At 45.3% G+C, this 17,878-nt stretch overlaps 1 protein-coding gene across 6 annotated transcripts in view; it reads left to right on the top strand.

Annotated features, from left to right (window-relative positions):
- Nucleotides 1-17,878, top strand: part of GARNL3 (GTPase activating Rap/RanGAP domain like 3) — a 153,319-nt gene that overhangs the window by 70,662 nt on the left and 64,779 nt on the right. For all 6 annotated transcript variants that reach the window (XM_058694069.1, XM_058694068.1, XM_058694067.1 and 3 more), the window contains 2 exons: nt 12,380-12,479; nt 14,020-14,138. In XM_058694069.1, coding sequence (XP_058550052.1) covers nt 12,380-12,479; nt 14,020-14,138 — 219 coding nt within the window. The remainder of the gene's footprint in view (nt 1-12,379; nt 12,480-14,019; nt 14,139-17,878) is intronic.

Raw genomic sequence — 17,878 nt, 5'->3', positions numbered from 1 at the left:
CCAAGAGACCCCAGAGGTTTTTGTGCCTCAAGACATCCTCGTGCTACCAAAAGTTTTGCAGAACGTTAGCCCAGCCTCGACTGAGGCTGCACTGGACTTTCCCCACCCCACGTAAGCACCACTCTGCCCCCTGCCGGAACCGACGTCTAGAGGAAATCCACTCTTCCAAAGAAAGACATAAATGTGGTCCTAGGCTCACGAAACGCTCCGCACCTGGCTGAGTCCTCTGGCCATGCCTCTGGACCGGAGGGATTAGAAATCGCCTCCGGAGGCTCTGGAGTCAGACCGCCTGGGTTCAAATGGTGAGTCCACAACTCACGAGCAGCGTGACTGTGGGCAGTTCACTTAACATCTTTGGAACCATTTGGTGGAGTTATTGATTTCACAAATCACTGTGGTCTGTTGTGTTCAAAACACAGTCCTGTCTCAGATTGCTTCTCTGGGAAATATGATATCAGGGCTCAAACACTGTTTTGAGTTTTGTTTCTACCTGAACCACTGAGCATGAGCGCTGAGTTGGAGCGCTGCGCCTGTGTTTTGTATTGATGGTCTTTAGTTAAAAGCCTCCGGCCAGTGTAATGTACACTCTGATAAAAGACCTTAGTGCCACATGAGACTCAGGGGAAAAAAAAAAAAAAAAACAGCTGGCTTGCTCTAAGTTAGTTAAAGCTGTCAGTGCACTAGAAGGGACGATATATGGAGCTTGTTTAAAATTTTTCAAACACACAAAGAAACAAATTGCAAAGTAATTTCATTATTGGGCTGTTTCTCCTTTTATTGAATTTTAAGAGCGGTTTATACCATACGGATCCTAGACCTTTATCAGACATGCGATTCGCAAAAATCCTCCCCCATTCCGCAGACTGTGTTTTCACTTTCTTGACTGTGTTTTTTGAAGCGCAGAAGTTTTTAAATTTAATGTCTCGTCCATCTATTTTTTTCTTTTTGTTGCTCGTGCTTTTCATATCATTTCAAAGAAACATTGTCTAGTTTGAGGTGGCTCAGTCACTTCCTTTTTTCTTTAAGTTTTTATTTGTTTATCTTGTGGGAGAAAGAGTGCGAGAGCGTGAGCAGGGGAGGGGCAGACAAAGAGAGGGAGACCGAGAATCCCAAACAAGCTCCATGCTGTCAGCACCCAGAGCCCGACTCAGGGCTGGATCTCATGAACCGTAAGATCATGGCCTGAGCCGAAATCTAGATTCGGACCCTTAACCAACTGAGCCACCCAGGCGCCCCGGCTCAGTCGCTTCTTAGACTTACCGTTCTGTCGAAGATAATGTCGAATTTGCCTTGATTTCTTTACACGTCATCAGTACACTGATTTTACCATCTGTGACGGAGAACTGCAGTGTGTGAAGCCGGCCTGTGCTCGTGGTGTGGTAGTGTCCTGTGTTTCTCTGTGCGCGCAGCCGCCTAGTGATGTGCCGGTGTTGCTCTAGAAAATGAATTTTCAGGACTAATAGGAGACCTAGGCTGAGCTGCCTTTTGGTAGGCAATGTTACCTTGCGATTCAAAATAAGAAATATATATTTGGTCTTTGGCCCACTTCCTGACGCAGAGCTGCCCAAACGCTTGAGTGTCCTAAGTGAGAGGGTGATAAAGGTAGCTTTTGTCACATTAATGAAGTGACTATAAGAAAGCCCCTAGGGATGGAGGCCTGGCTACTAGAGAAACTTGCCACCCCCTTGCAGGGGGTAGAGCTTTTCATCCCACCCCTGACTCCCAACCTCCAAGGAGAAGAGAAGTGCTGAAGACTGAGTTCAGTTGCCAACGGCCAATGATTTAATCAATCCCAGTTCAATCGGTGATTTAATCGATCAGTGAAGTCTCCATAAAAACCCAAAGGACGGGGTTCAGAGAGCTTCTGGGTGGGGAACACGGGAGATGTGGGGAGAGTGGCAGGCCCAGAGGGCATCCCCATACCTCGTCCTATGAGTCTTTTCTGTCTGGCTGTTCCTGAGTTACATCCTCTTATAATAAATCTAGTTAGTAGTTAAGCCAACAATCTAGTGAGTAAAATGTTTCTCTTGAGTCCTGTTAGCCGCTCTAGCAAATTAAGCGAACACAGGAGGGGGTCATTGGAACCTCCAATCTGTAGCCAGTTGGTCAGAAGGACAAATGACAACCTGGTCTTGAGATAGACATCTGTGGCAGAAGGAAGGCGGTCTGGTGGGACGGAGCCCTTCACCTGTGGGATCTGAGGCTGTCTCCAGGGAGATGGTGTCAGAATGGAGTGGGGTTTCAGAACACCCAGCTGGTGTCGGAGAAATGCTTGGTGATGTGGGAAAAAACAAATTTGAGCCGATGTCAGAATCGGAGTGAGGGTTTGCATTTTCTTTTGCCAGACACCGTAAACTAAATTCCCAGCTTGAGACTTCCCAAAGCACCCCAGTGATGCAGAACGGAGCTGAAAGTTTACGTGAAGCCTGGCTTGCGGACACAACACCTCAGAGGCGCTCCCCGCCTGGCTCTGCTCCGCACTGTGGCAACCTGCCCTCTAGTCTTTGGGGTAGAGGGGTCTCTTCTGATTCACGTTTTCCTTCGATGTGTAACCCTTTGAGGCCCTAGCATCATGTGGGCTGGGTCTCCTATTAGACTTCCCTGCTTCAGCAGGTCTGGGGTTTTGATTCTTTGCCCCAAGTTTAGTTTTGCTAGGATTGACACATATCCTCAAGCTAAAAAGATATACATGGTCCTCTTACCTCTCTCGCTTCCCTCTTGCCTGTTTGGCCTGGTAATTCCTGACTATCTTACGAGCACTCCAGGGCTTTTAAGGAGATGTTTTTAATATTTTTCTAGTAGTTTTAGTTTTTTCAGTGGGAGCATGGGCTGAATGACCTAGCCCATCATTACCCAAAACCCAAGCTGTATCAGGAGTGCCTTTCACGCAGCATGTCAAGTCATTCCGCCTTCATTCTTTGGATCATTTCTCGGTGCCGGACAGCCAGTGCACTGGCCACTCGGGAGTAAGACTGCGGACGTCCCTGCCCTGGTGGCCTCTCAGACTGGCAGGGGGAGCAGTCAAAACAGCAAGTAACACAGACACAATAAGAGGATAGCAAATTTTGGTAAGTACTGTGGGGAAAACATTGAGGGGGCTTGGTGCAAAGTAAGAGGAAAAGCCCTACCCAGATAGGATGGGTCCCAGGGATGTCACAGTGAGGCCGAGCAGTGTTTCTGAGACCACTGATGGCAAAGGACCCACTTTTTTATTTCCAATCGGTCGTAGAACTCAGTGTGGCCCTCCTATGTGCGACCAGTATACAGCACCCCGTTGGTATAGCTCCCCACCAAATTTTCTAACACCCAGATAGGTCTGGATTCTATTTAAAGAAATGAATCCACTGAACATGACTTCGGTGTCACAGGAACCTCAAGTTGCTTGTAAGTGTTCCTAGATGCTTGCTCTCCATGGCTGTACACTTGGCCCTGGACTGATAAGAAGTTTGCAGCTCAGCACCCATCCGTCAACTATTCCTTAGAGTTCATCTAGGCCAGGCCCGCACCCTGCGTGAGTCACGAGTCCCTGCAGCAGCTTCACCACAGGGAGCTCATCGGCCCCTGCTTGAATCCACCTGCTAGAAAGGGAAACTTGCTTCCTCCTGCATCAGTTGCTTTCTGCTGGACACCAGCTGAGTGTCCTACAATTCAGTTCAATTCTGACGCTACCCAGAGTTAGCGCCACAAGACTGCCCTCACTTCAGACACCAGGTGCAAGTATCAGGTCCCCGGTCACCCACACGTCTGTCCCACTTGGCTGCAAAGTCGGAGGTTCTCACAACCCCCCGCCCCCCAGGTCCAATAATTTACTAAAACGACTCAGAATTTCAGAAAGCACTTTCCTTACTATCACCAGTTTATTACAAAGGGTGCGACTTAGGAGCCTCCAAATGGGAGAGATGCACCGGGCACGGACCTTCCACGCTCCTGCCGGGAGGACCATCCTCCCAGCACCTTGGAAGATCCCCGGACCCCATCACGAAGGGGTTCCAGCACGTAAGCGTAATGATCAAATCATTGGGCCAACGATTAAGTCGTTCTGCAGCCCCTCCCCTCCCACAGGCTTCACCTTGGGGCTGAAAGCTACAAGCTTCTGATCAAGGCTTGGTCTTTTCCAACAGCCAGGCCCATCCTACAGCTCTGCAGACACCCAGCAAGTGTCACCTCCTTACCACAAAAGAAACTCCTGCTACCCTCGTCGCTCAGGAAATTCCAAGGGTTCTTTTTATGGGATGGTATTGATCGTCTGTATTTTCCACTCAGCACTTCTGTTTACATCTTCTGTAGCCCACGGTGTACGGCTTAGCCCTCTTCAGCATGATAGGCCCTCAGGCATTCCAGGACATCTGCTGCTTTTCTCCTAAGACGTGGACTCCGTTCCACTTATCGCCAGCCTCGCTGCTGCTCCTTGGCCACCGGAGAGGTTGTTTAGTGTCAAGCTGAGGGGCTCAGAACTGATTTCGGGGCTCCAGGGGCACCCCCCACAGCCACAGGGTGGAGCACACCCGTCCCCTTCTGTCCTTTGCACGCTCTCTTTGTCTGAAGCCTCATTAAGAACCTTCCATATGCTACCCCTCACCTCAGTCTTTCTCACGTGCGCTCTTACTGGGCTGTGAGGTGGCGTCACGGTATGTGTAGTGTGTAGACCGTTTTGGGAGTCGAGCGAACTTGGGTTCCCGCCTCAGCTCTGTCACTTGCCAGTTTACGACCCAACTTCTCCAAGACTCGGTTTCCTGGTGGGTAAAATGAGCACCAATCCCTGCTTTGCAGCACCTGGCCTCCCCCGTCCTGTACTCATGCAGTTTGGACTTGTCCCCAAACAAGGTTTTGCATTGTCCATACTGAATTTAATCTCATCAGCGTGTCTCATGACTGCTTATTGTCAAGAGGTTTTTTTGACATCTTGATTCTGTCACCTGTCCTATTAGCTAACGCCCTGAGAAGCTTTAAAATACCTTCCAGTGTGCTGCTTCTGCCATCTGCGTGCTCGTTGAGATTATTAATTAAAATGAGTGTGACCCCTGGGTGGATCCCTGGAGACCTCCCTTACGGCTCACTTGTATATATCAATTAGTATATTGTGGAACAGAGGGACAGTCTTTGAGCTTCTCATAAATCTCCCTTCCCTCACGTGGGAGGGTTCTCTCACACACTGTTGGGGTATATGTAAACAAGTACAGTCTTTTGGGAGGGCAATTAGCAATAATTAAAAATGTGTGTACCATTTGGCCAGCAGTGCTGCTAGGAGGTGTATTATAGCATTATTTAAAATAGAAAAAAAAAAAAACAAACACCTGGAAACAACTTGCATTTCCATCAGTAGAGGAATAATTACATAAATTATGATACATTTATACAGTGTAATGCTTAGTAGCTGTTAGAAAGAATGAAGCTTTGGTGCATACCATAGCAAAATGTTCACGATAGGATTAGTCCTAAAAGCAAGTTCCGGAATGATTAGCTTATCATCCCATTTCCTTAAAAGCAAACCACAAAGAAAGATAAATATGTCTGTCAATATGCAAGAGAGTCTCCAAAAGGACACAGAAGAATTTAACAGCGATTGCCTCTGGAGAAGGGAAACGGCAGGTCAGGAAAGAAGTCGGAAAACCTAAACTTTCCACGTCAAGCCCTTTTATGCCGTTTACATATTTTGCACATCTCTACTCAACAGTAGTGTTTAATTTTTTAAAAAATCCATATAGTCAAAAAGAACAAGGTCGATCTGAATGTACTGGCATAGAAATATTTCCAAGATATTTTCTTTAGTGGGAAAAAATAAGCCTCAGTGTAATAGCTACACGACCATCCCATTTATGAAAAGAAATTGTGTGTATATGCATATACATGTGTGTTATGAATGTATGTGCATATATGCACGTGGATGCGGACGTGTGACGTGTGCACGTACGTACGTAGTAAACACACCTTTATGAATGCATACAAAGGTCTGGGACTATCCATACCAACCTGGTAGAATGGTTAATAGAGGGAAAGGCTGTGTACCAGGGCGTGGAAGATGGGGAAGAGAAAGGGATGTTAATTTATGTGTGGTTTCAGTTTTTTCAACCAGCTTACATTTCCATTTGCAATTCCAAAGATTTTAGTGTATTTTTTTTAAAGACCATATTCTTTACTGCCAGTGTTCCCTCTGCTATTTAAACCTAGAAACTGAAATAAATGCATTCACTCACTAACTGAACTTCACTCTGGAAAAAAACTATGAAAACTCCCAGGCATTATATAAAACGAGGGGTCTCGTCTGTAGTCCATGTTGTGTGGCTTTCCTGCTTCAAGTCAACCATGAGCGAATAGTCAGATAAAACGAGGGTGTTATATGTGGATTCTGATTACATTCTCCTCAAAATATCCTGGCCAGATTCATTCAGTTTCTCTCCTTCTCGTCCCGCAAGTATAAACGAGGTGAAGAAAAGACCATGAAGGTCAACAAAGAGGTTTTGTGGGCCTTGGAATTCAATGCAGGGATGATTCAGGATTTCTTAGTCTCAGGACTCATTTAACACTCTTGGCATGTTCAGGCACATCTGTAGCGTAGAAGAATTTGAGTTTATGTATTACTCTTCATAATGCCTTTTAGCAAACCTTTATCTCAAAGGGCATAACATAATAAGAGCCTGGGTGGCTCAGTAGGTTGAGTGTCCAACTCTCGATATTGGCTAGGGTCATGATCTCCCAGTCATGGGATCGAGCCCCACTTAGGGCTCTGTGGTGAGTGTGGAGCCTGCTTAGGATTCTCTCTCTCCCTCTACCCCTCCCCCATGAACATGCACACTCTGTCTCTCTCAAAATAAACATTTAACCAAGGAATTAATTAAATAAACAAACAATGGCATAAGTGTGGGCATCTGCAGCGTTAAGCTTTAGTTATCTGGCAATTTAGCCCATTAGAATATTTCCTCTGGAGGCGCCTGCGTGGCTCAGTCTGCTGAGCGTCCGACTTCAGCTCAGGTCATGATCTCGTGGTTTGTGAGTTCAAGCCCCGTGTCGGGCTCTGTGCTGACGGCTCAGAGCCTGGAGCCTGCTTCAGATTCTGTGTTTCCCTCTCTGTCTGCCCCTCCCCTGCTCACGCTCTGTCCCTCCCTCTCTCTCAAAAATAAACAAACATAAAACAAAATTTTTTAATAAAAATTAAAAAAAGAATATTTCCTCTGAACTTGCTTGTTGACGTCAAATAAAGTGTTCCTGGTGTCATTGTCACCTTAAATGTTGCAAACAAAGTTTCTGTATCTCTGAAATCCTCTGTGCAGTAGGTCATCCTTAAAAGAGTTAGGGTTTGTTGCAATATTAAACCCACAGTTAGGCACTTCTGCACCCACTCCAGAACTGCTAAAACGAAAATGACATGCTAAGAGCTGGTCAGAAGATGTGGAGAAGCTAGAACTCTCCCCGTCTTACCAGTAGTGTAAATTGGCACATCCCCTTTGGAAGTTTGGCAACATCTACTAAAACTGAACATTTGTCTCCCCTGATCCCCGGATGTATACCTGACAGCCGTGAGCGCTTATGTCCAGCAAAAGACAGACACAAGAATGTTGATGTGACTTTATTCTTAATGACCCCAAATTGGAAACAGTCCGTATGTCCATCAACTGAATGGTGAATACATATGCTGTGGCGTTCATATGGGGGACTGCTACATGGCAACAGGAGAGAATGAACTGTTCCTACATCCCCAACATGGATGAATGTCATAGACTCGATGCTGAAGAACAGAGCCTGACGCAAACAAATACACATGATCTGATTTCATTTCTGTGAGGTTCAAGAGAGAGTAAAATGTGGTGACAAAAGTCAGGATAATGGTTACCTTTCAGAGTATGATTAGGTATTGAGTGGGGAAAGTGAGTGAAGGAGCCTTCTGGGGTACTGACAATATTTTCTGTCTTGATCCAGGGAATGGTCACAAGGGCATATACGTATTTTAAATATCATTTATGATTCACTCAAGATTTGTGCCCTTTATACTGTCCACTTCTGTTACTTATCATCAGAAATCGGAACTCATTTTTAGAGTCGTTCCGGGGTCTTTGGACAGAGGTGCTTCTTTGTTTTGTTTCTTTGCTTAGTATCCTTTCTTTTGTCAGTTCTTGTGTGTATTCTTGTCTTTACACCTCATCATATGTGATTTTTAACAAGGGACTGGAAGTGTCTTGCCCTGCAAGACTCACAACTTTTTTGGTGTTGGGTTCTCCTCCCCCAATTTTAGTTAAGGATTCAGTGAAGTCAAAAGTAGGTAACTTTTTTTTTTAATTCTTTTAATGTTTGTTTATTCTTGAGAGAGAGAGAGGGAGAGAGAGAGACAGAGACAGAGACAGTGCACGAGCAGGGAAGGGGCAGAGAGAGGGAGACACAGAAGCCCAAGCAGGCTCCAGGCTCTGAGCTGTCAGCACAGAGCCCCATGCAGGGCTCGAACCACAAACCATGAGATCATGACCTGAGTGAAGTCGGACTCTCAAGTGACTGAGCCACCCAGGCATCCTAAGTAGGTAACTTTTTGATGATTAAAAAAAAAAAAGCCCCCATAGGGGCACCTGGGTGGCTCAGTCAGTTGAGCGTCCACCTTCAGCTTGGGTCATGGCCTCGCAATTCACGGGTTCACTGCTGTCAGCGAGGAACCGCTACAGATCCGCTGTCTCCCTCTCTCTCTGCCCCTCCCCTGCATGTGCGCCCACATGCGCTCTCTCTCAAAAATAAACATTAAAAAAAAAAAAAAAAAACCCTCATGATTGGCACTTGTTACGCAATAGAGATACAGTCCATGCCACTGGCCAGAGTCCCGTCTGTCACTCTGAGCTTCCCTTCCAAGGGGCTGTGTGTTGTCTATTGTTATTCCGTTCTGCTGCGGCCAGTGTTCAGACCTCTGGGAGGGGAGAAGACAGACTCGGGGCTTTAGAAGATCTGGAGTTTGGGGGTCATTTTCTATGTCCATTAACCCCCTTGGCAGTCTGTGAGGCCTGCAGGCCCCTTCTCAGAATATTTTTGGACGCGTAAAACAAAACACATGAGATCACAAAGGAAAACAGTTGTGCTGAAGTACTTCTAGGAATGATTTTTTTTTTTTTAAATATGAGGCAGTAATATATGTGGTTTTTTATCAATACGTTAAATAACGAGGCCAGCAGCAGGTCTTGCAACTACTGTAATTTTGAACCATGAAAATTGCAAACAGTATTCAAGATGTCTGCAGTTCCTGTAATGAGTTCTAAAAATATCTGTGACCTTTTTTTTTTTTTTTTGCATACATTTGTAATTGAAAGAAACGCTATGCTTTCGTTAGAAGGTAGGGAAAGAAAGATTTTTGTTTGTTTCACCCAAATTCACGGCCTTCCCTGGATTCTTTGAGAACCCCTGGCATAGAGCCTTGCTTCTCAAGATTCAGTGTTCCTCAGAATCACCTGGGATGCTTGTGAAATTGCAAATTCCAGGGCCCCGCCCACAGAGATCCTGAGGAGGAGGTAGAATGGGCCCACGGGTGACATTTAACAAATCTAGAAGCACAGAGCTAAGATCTGGGCGCTGTGCCGTGCAAGTCTGAGAAGCTCGAGAGGCCTAATTGGCCTGCCTCCCTCAGAGTCTCCCCTCCAGGCTCTGCTGATGGTGTCCAAGGCCTTGGGACAGTGGCACCCACCACAGTGGCATCTGACTGGCTAAGGCCAGCTGCCTTAGCTGGACCCCACCTGTGTCTGGTCAGCTGATGCCTGAGGCTGGCTGGTGGACCCCAGAGTCAGACCACAGCCGCATGCTGCCCAGAGGCATCGTGGACTGTGGACTGACACTGCCGGTGGTTGATTATTATAAAGTGAACACTGTTGACAGTGAATCATCCAGACATTCTACTGGGAACAAAATCCAATTATGGCTCTTCTTGAGTCACACCAAAAGGTCAAGACTGAGAGGCAACAACATCTTGAACAGGTGATCAACACTAACATCACCAATGAGGAACAGCCATCTATCTGTTCTGGAAATAGGATAAGCTGAGGACAGGCTCCGCTTATGTAGCATTCTGACCAGCTATGCGTAACCCGAACCTCATTGTGGGGAAGCATCAGACAAACCCAGAAGGATTAATTCTTGCTTTTTTATAAAGAATTGGGGAGGTTGTGCTGTATTGTTGAAAAAAATGTCAGTGTGGTAAAAGACAGAGTCTCTGGAAATGTTCCAGATGAAGGGAGTCTGAAGAGACACAACATCTAAATCACCCTGAACTCAAGAGGGAAAATGCTTTAAATGACATTTTTGAGTCAATTGACAAAATTGGAATACAGATGGTGGACGAAAGTATTGTTATCATTGTTAAATTTACAAAAGTTGGTAAAGTTATAGTGTGGTTATGTAAGAAGATAGCTCTATTCTTGGGAAGTACACACTGAAGCATTAGGGATAAAGCATTAGCATAAAGGGATATTTATGCATCTTAGCCTTAAATGTTCAGAAAAAAATTTGTGTGTGTGGTGGGGGGGGAGAGAGTAGTGAACAAATGAATAAATGGGATAAAATATTAACAGTTAAATCTGATTAAGGGTATAGACATGTCCTTTGCAGTCTTATTCTTGCAACATTTATGTAAGCTCAAAATTATTGCCAAATTAAAAAAATATGTATGTGTGTATGTATGTATATATATATATATAAATATTTACATGTAAATATATATTATATATATTTGTATATAAATGTAAATTAGTAGCTGATTTTTTTTAATTCAAGAAAATTCAGTAAAAGCACAGTAATGCTAAGCATTAACCTCCTTTTTTACTCCTTGAGTAAAAGGGCAAAACATAAAAAAGAACCCAGACGATGACATAATGGTTAAAATTTTTAAAAAGAAAAAAAAAAAAAACTTCCCAAATGGGCACTGACTGCGGTTTCAGCTCCACTGCCTATGAACTCCACAACCTCAGGCAGCATAGCTGAAGTCTCCAGGCCTCAATTTCTGCATCTGAAAGTAGGAGATAAAATAAAATCGATGTCATAAAGTTGGCGGAGATGCTATGGAGATAATGCACAGAAAGTGCTTGGCCTGGTCCTTGGCCCTTAAAGCTCTCTCAATGAGTGTCAGTGTTTCCAGAGCATGAGCAAGACAAAGAGAGTCCTAGTTCACTTTATAGAGTAATATAACCCTGGGACACCTGGGTGGCTCAGTTGGTTGAGCATCTGACCTTGGCTCAGGTCATGATCTCACAGCTTGTGGGTTCGAGCCCCGCGTCGGGCTCTGTGCTGACAGCTCTGAGCCTGGAGCCTGCTTTGGATTCTGTGTCTCCATTTCTCTCTGCGCCTCCCCTGCTCATGCTGTGTCTCTCTGTCTCTGTCTCTCAAAAATAAACATTAAAAAAGTAATATATAATCCCTGAAGCATGACCGAAATACATACAGAAAAGAAACTGTAACCCCATCTCACTAACAAATATGACACATAATTGATTTTTTCTAATCCAGCAATGTATCAAAAGGATACTATATACCATGACCTAGTAGGACGTATTCCAGAAATCTAAGAGCCATTCAGCATCAGAAGAGCCAGTAGCATAATTCATTACATTACTATGGTTTTTCCCCAATTCAAGCTATCCTGTCAGTAGCTGCCAAAAAAAACTTGCAGTAAAATTCGATATTCATTCCTAACAGTGGCCCCTTTGTAAGCTCACAATTGAAGGAAACCCCTTCAACATGCTAAAGCAAGTGACCACAAGTACCTAGTAAATCATAAGAGACGTGTTGGAATCAGAAAATTACGTTCCAACAGTCTGCTGTATACACATGGCACAATGTACATGTCAGTGGAGTTTCAAACTGCATTTTCAGTATGATTGTGTTTTGGTAAGAAAAATACATATGCACGCATGTGTAAGAAACAATGAGTGGGGACCCTGCCAAATCATAGTGAGTATCTTTGGGGAGAGGGTTCAGATGACTCATTATGTTTATCCATATTTCCCCCACTAATTGTGTTATTTCATGGCAAATTTTTAAAATTCTACCAAAAACATTCTTACTTGAATAAGAGGCTGCAGAGATGCATTCCAGGTGAAAGGTGCCTGTTACAGGGGTACCAAACAGAAGGGCATGCCTCTAGGGGGCACCAACTGCCAAATATTTGGAGCTTCGAACCAGAAAGCTGTACTCAAGTTGGAAATAGCTGAACCTATCACTCGGTTCTTTTCCCTATGCCCCAGGGACCTTTCGAATGCTTCTGTGACGTGGATGGGTTGTCTTTTCTAATGAGGACATGTGGTTACAGTCCTGTGTGTCTGCTTTTGACAATGACTTTTCTGGTTCTTTGGCCGCTGATTCATTGCCAGCTTCTTGTTTACTTTCTGAATAAGCCTCTTAATGACACAATTTTGTTCATTTACAGAATGCAACTGCCCTGCCAGGTACGTGGCGAAGAACAGACGTGCACTTAGAAAACCCAGAATACCACACCAGATGGTATTTCAAGTATTTTTTAGGACAAGGTAACTATGCCATTATGGTGGTTGGGAAGAAAGGATATTCAAAATGAAAAATAATGTCAGTGTAATTTATTCTGGTGCCCTAAAAGTATGAAACTAACCAGTTTAGGGACACTGATGTCAGGCTAGTAGTAAGCTTCTTTTTTTTTTTTTTTTTTTTTTTTGGTAGATTTGAAGATTTAATTCCAATCTCAGCCCTCGGGTTATTTATATATAAACATATATTTTCATCCCTTGGGAGTTAAAGGGAGTTAGATATTCTAAATGGCAATTTGAATTTGCAGGGTGGACAACAACTTTAGACCTAACCAAGGCACGTGCCAAGTACTATCCTATACCAAGTGCTGTAAACAGGTCTATAGCGGATTTTGAATACTTAGTTTAAGGCAACGAGGGAAAGAAATGATTCCCTGAGCTCCAGGGTCAATATAGAACTGGAGAGGCATTGTCCTGTAGGCTCTGGTAACAGGTATTTATTTATCACCTACCACATTCCAGGCAATTATACTGGCCAAGGCAGTCATCATCCCTACCCTCATGGAGACTCTAAAATGGGTCTGAGTCCTGGTTCTGCCATTCTTAACCACAGGACCTGACACTGGTCACTCTCCATGTCTCCGAGATTTAATTTCCTTCTGTGCAAAGTAGAGGGATTACTAATACATACCTAGTAGGTTAGAACAGGAGTTTCAGTGAGATACGCTGGAGAAACGCTAAGCCCTGCTCCTGGCACACAGCAAGAGCTCAGTCATTAATAGCGATGTAGATTTAAAGTGAAGGGCTCAAGTGAACATACGTGGGAAGGCAGAAAATGGAAATGGAAGAATAATCACTGTTGCAGGATTAGAGAGGAGCCAGATAAACTGCTTATCAGGCTAATGCATGTGTTTCTAGAAGATGTGATGCTTGGACTATAAAATGAGAGTGATCAGGTGCAAAGGATGTCTTTTTAAAACTCTGATACTGTTTTATTCTAAGAAGTTTGCTTGCTGTAGACAAGGCATATTTCTTTATAAAGAAAGAGGTCAGTGGGAAAGTTGTCATCTTCCCAAATGCTTGAAAGCATAGTGCCCAGAGCAGTGGGGACTTTAGAGAAAACCGGTGCCATCAGTTCAGATGCCAAGAAACTCAGAGGTAAGGCAGGCTCCAGAGTTGGTGGATTCAGAGGCTCAGTGGTGTCATCGAGGCCGACCCTCCTCAGGGTCGCAAGGTGGTTGCAGCAATTCCAGGCATCACCTCTAGACACCACTATGTCCAGAGCAAGGAGAAGGCCATCTTCAGGAGTGAAGAAGCCTTTCCAGAAACCCCTTGACCCATTTCTCCTCTCGTCTCATTGGCTGGTATTGGTCACTTGTTCGTTTCTGAACCGATCACTGCCAAGGTTGAATCGGAGCGCGCAATCAGTATGGCGTGATCAGAATCTTTTCCGAGCTGGGTTTAGGATTCTTGCTCCCTGCTCATGTGGGAAGGAAAAGTTGTCTACTCCCACCGGGGCCTGAAAGAATCAGTTGTATGTTCACTGTTCTAAAACTCTCTCCTGCAGTTCATCAGAATTACATTGGAAATGATGCAGAGAAGAGCCCTTTCTTCTTGTCCGTGACCCTTTCCGACCAAAACCATCAGCGCGTCCCTCAATACCGCGCAATTCTTTGGAGGAAAACAGTAAGTACCTGGCTTGCCCCTGGAGCATCCCCCTTGCTCCAGAGTTTTATTAGTGTCCTTGTCAGAATGGTTCTGGTGAGTCTTTTTCTACGTGGTTCTCTGAGTTTGGATATTCAGGATTATACTCTTGAGCAGTGGGGCCTTCAGACTCTGGGTTCAACGACAAATTCTCCCCGACAAGCCACTAACTGGGCATGTCCCTTCCCCTCCGTCTCTGGCCTGTGGAACACAGAACTGTATTTTACAGAGCATTAACCTTAGCTGTTACTAAGACTGAAACTGACCAACCGGTTCACCTTCAACTAAAAGAAACGAAATTTATTGGAAGAATATAATACTGTTACCCGGTACAGCCCATGGGGTGCTCCTGTTTCCATGGGTCATTCAGTCAAGCACTGAGTCAGCTGCGCTTCTAGAAGTTTTTTGAGGCTTAGCCCCTTTCATCAGTTTCCCGAGGTAGAAAAATAACTCAAGACTTAAGTGCTCCCTGCCCAGGGTGGGTTCTGAGTGGACTGAAGGCAAGTCCCTTCAGCTCAGGAATGCAGGCCTCTCTTTAGCTCAGGAAAATTCTCTTAGGTTCATTATTGCTGCTTTTTCTTCTCTTTTCTGAATTCTTTTTCTGGGAATTCTTATGGTTGGTCTCTGTCTTTCACCTTTAACTTAAAAAAATTCATCATTTTTTTCCCTCGGACTTTTTTTCTTCCTTTGCTTCTCAGAGAATTTTTCATAGGCATTATGGACACTAGAAAGAGCAAAGGATTTGGAGCTAAGCAAACCAGGGTCCAATTACAGCAGTAGCAAATTCATTCATGTCAATTTGAGAAAATTGCTGATGCTCTCCATTTTCTTCTTTGTAAACTGGGGAAAGTTCTGGGCTGTGGCTCAAAGGGTGCTGAGGACTATATTAAGTGAGCTGTTATTTGAAAATCCACATCTACGCGATGTCCCAAATCATCAGATCTTAAATTGCTTAGATACCTGGAGGGTAGAACATTTTACTCTCGAATGGGTGAATACAGTGTATAATTAAGAAGCAACGAGATAACCACACTCAGAAAATGTTAGTCCTATTATGTGGTGATCTCACTTTATGGGTGCATTTGTTGAAAGCTATTACTTAATCATTGCACACTGATGTTCACCTCAGCAATACAGTATCTCAGAAATTGCCACGTAGATCTTTTGGGGAAGGAAATAATACAGGAACTTAAAGAAACAGTAATTTTTTGTATACACACGCTTAAAAAAGTAGTGGTTTCTTTATACACACTCTTTAAAAAACAGTAACTTTTTTATACGCACACATACATCAACACATTTGCACGCGTGCGTACACATACAGCAACTTCAAAAAGCCCAGAAAGAATTTCTAGGAACCATTACAGAGTAAGTTGTAATTAGGAACTTTTTGCGATGATTAAAAATAGTCACAGTTAACAATAAAATCTAACATTTATCGAGCTCTTACTGTATGCCATATATACTAAATCTTCTCAATGCATTATCTTAATTGGTGAAATTGTGGTTTAGGGGGGTTAAATGCCATGGCCGAGGTCACATGCCAGAAGGTGGCAAGGCCAGGCAGAACCCAGGACTGCCTGCTGAGCTGGCAGTGCCGTATGTAATCAATTCTCCGTGTAATTCTTTTGACTCGCGCTGTCCCTTTCACTGGGCTCTGATCTCCATGAGAGCAGAGGACATATAACTGCTTTGTTCTCACCCAGCCCTGTTTCTGGCACATAGAAGTAGCTCGAGAAGTATTTACTGAACAAATCAACGAATGACACCAAAGTCCAACCTAACCTGTGTGCTGTGCCGCCTCTGTTTATATAAATGCCCATGTTATGTTTCAGAAAGTTTTCTCTTTTTAGGCAGGTTGAAGGTAAAAATCTAATGTAAAGCCGAGTCAGCTCTTACTCCTGAATGATTTCCTGCGGAAAATTTTGGCTCTCCCCTCTCTCCCCGTGCTGCTGAAACTGGGCTCGTTCTCACCATCATCATAGCTGTACTGAAGCAGAGTTTATGCACCGGTGTTGGCAGATAATGTTGAGGGGCACCTGGGTGGCTCAGTCAGTTGAGTGTCCAACTCTTGATTTTGGCTCAGGTCATGATTTTACAGCCGTGGGATTAAGCCCCCATCCGCCCTGGGCATGGAGCCTGCTTGGGATTCTCTCTCTCCCTCTCTCTGCCCCTCCCTCACTCGTGTTCTCTCTTGCTCTGAAAAATAAATGAATAGACATTTAACATAAATAAATAAATATTCTCTTTGGATGACTCTGCCTCTTTTGGAGAAATAGTCTCTCTGATTTCCTCTCTCCCTGCTCCTCTTGAAGTTTATATCTGGGTGCCCGGGGAGAGGGTTTAGGAGACCTCACAGTGGTGGGAGAAGAGGACTGTGGGTTCACGTGGGGCTTTCTGTGCTCTCTTGTCGAGTGGCTGATCCGGTCTCTGAACTAGCAACCGCATATGTAACTGGTCCCCTCTGGGCTTTTTGGTGTCACTGGAATGCACCTGTCACCGGAATCCGTGGTCCTAGTCATTTGCCCCTTGCGGTGATGACACCGCACACCGTGAGCTCCGTGACCTGATCCCAGGTCTCTGCTAGCCTCTGAGCCTCTCAGGTCTGTCCCTGTCACCGGCACCTCCCCTGCTAGCCACAGGGCAGGTGGGCTGAGGCAGGAGCACCGCTCCAGGCTTATGTTTCTAATCTTGCTGACCCTCCATGCTTGAAGCCGCTGAGTCACTGCCCCTCATCGTGTTCAAACAGGTTCTACGCAGACTTCGATTCCTAACGAAGGCCGTGCCTGGGAAGTGAACCTCCAGCCACATATTCTGAGGTGTCTCCAGGGCTCACCTTGATCTATTTGCAGCGTCCCTGCACCCGCTTCGAGGCCTGCCCTCGGAATGGCGGAATCAAGGGCCCCGGCATCTAACACCTTGGCTTTTCCTATCTTCCTTCTTCCTTCCTTCCACCAACACAAGGGAGGATAGTTTTGCCCTTTGGCCGCCTTTCTGGAATGGATTCTCTTAGTGTCTTGCCTTCTTCCTTCAGGCAGTAAGAGCCACTCCATCTCCTCACCGGGGAAGGTTGCCAGGTACTGGGAGGGAGGAGCAGGTGCAGGGGGGGAGTTTTGGTTATTCTAGTGACTGAAGATGTCGTCTGTACTGCATTGTAAATTGTGACAAACACTCTGAAGGAAACAAAGGCAGGATGATACGGGAGACCAACTTTAGATGAGACAGCCAAGGAAAACCTTTCCGAGGAGGTGACATTTAAAGAGACCTACGGGAGGGAAGGGAACGAGCCACATAAATGGTAGGGGGAAGGGGCAGGCGGGGAGCATTCCAGAAAGAGAGAACAACAAAGACAAGACAAAGGAGGAGCTCTGGGGACTCGTCTGGGCAGAAGGCAAGGAGGAGGGAGTCAGACCCCAAGACCCCCGTGAAGGCAGTGGGGCTGGCCTAATGAGTTACCCGCCTCTACTGAGAAGTGCCAGCGCCTTGTCCAGAGCCTCTAGTCTGGACCCCGGGTTGTTGCCGGGGCAGGGCAAGTGCTTGCTAGCAGCTCCGAGTGGCGGTGCTGAAAGAAAGTGAGGGACTGAGAAACCAGAGCAGAGCCTGGCAAAACGGGTCAGTTGTGAAGCCCCAAACTGGTGCCAGAGGCTGCAGGAGATGCACAGAAGCACGCGCCTCTGCACCCCCTCTCCCCTTCCACGAGCCCACATTTCGTTCTCAAACAG

The sequence above is a fragment of the Neofelis nebulosa genome, chromosome 12 (assembly GCF_028018385.1).
Source record: "Neofelis nebulosa isolate mNeoNeb1 chromosome 12, mNeoNeb1.pri, whole genome shotgun sequence".
In the NCBI taxonomy this organism is placed as follows: domain Eukaryota; kingdom Metazoa; phylum Chordata; class Mammalia; order Carnivora; family Felidae; genus Neofelis; species Neofelis nebulosa.
Note: the sequence above shows the minus strand (reverse complement) of the source record. Positions and strands in the feature narration are given on the sequence as shown.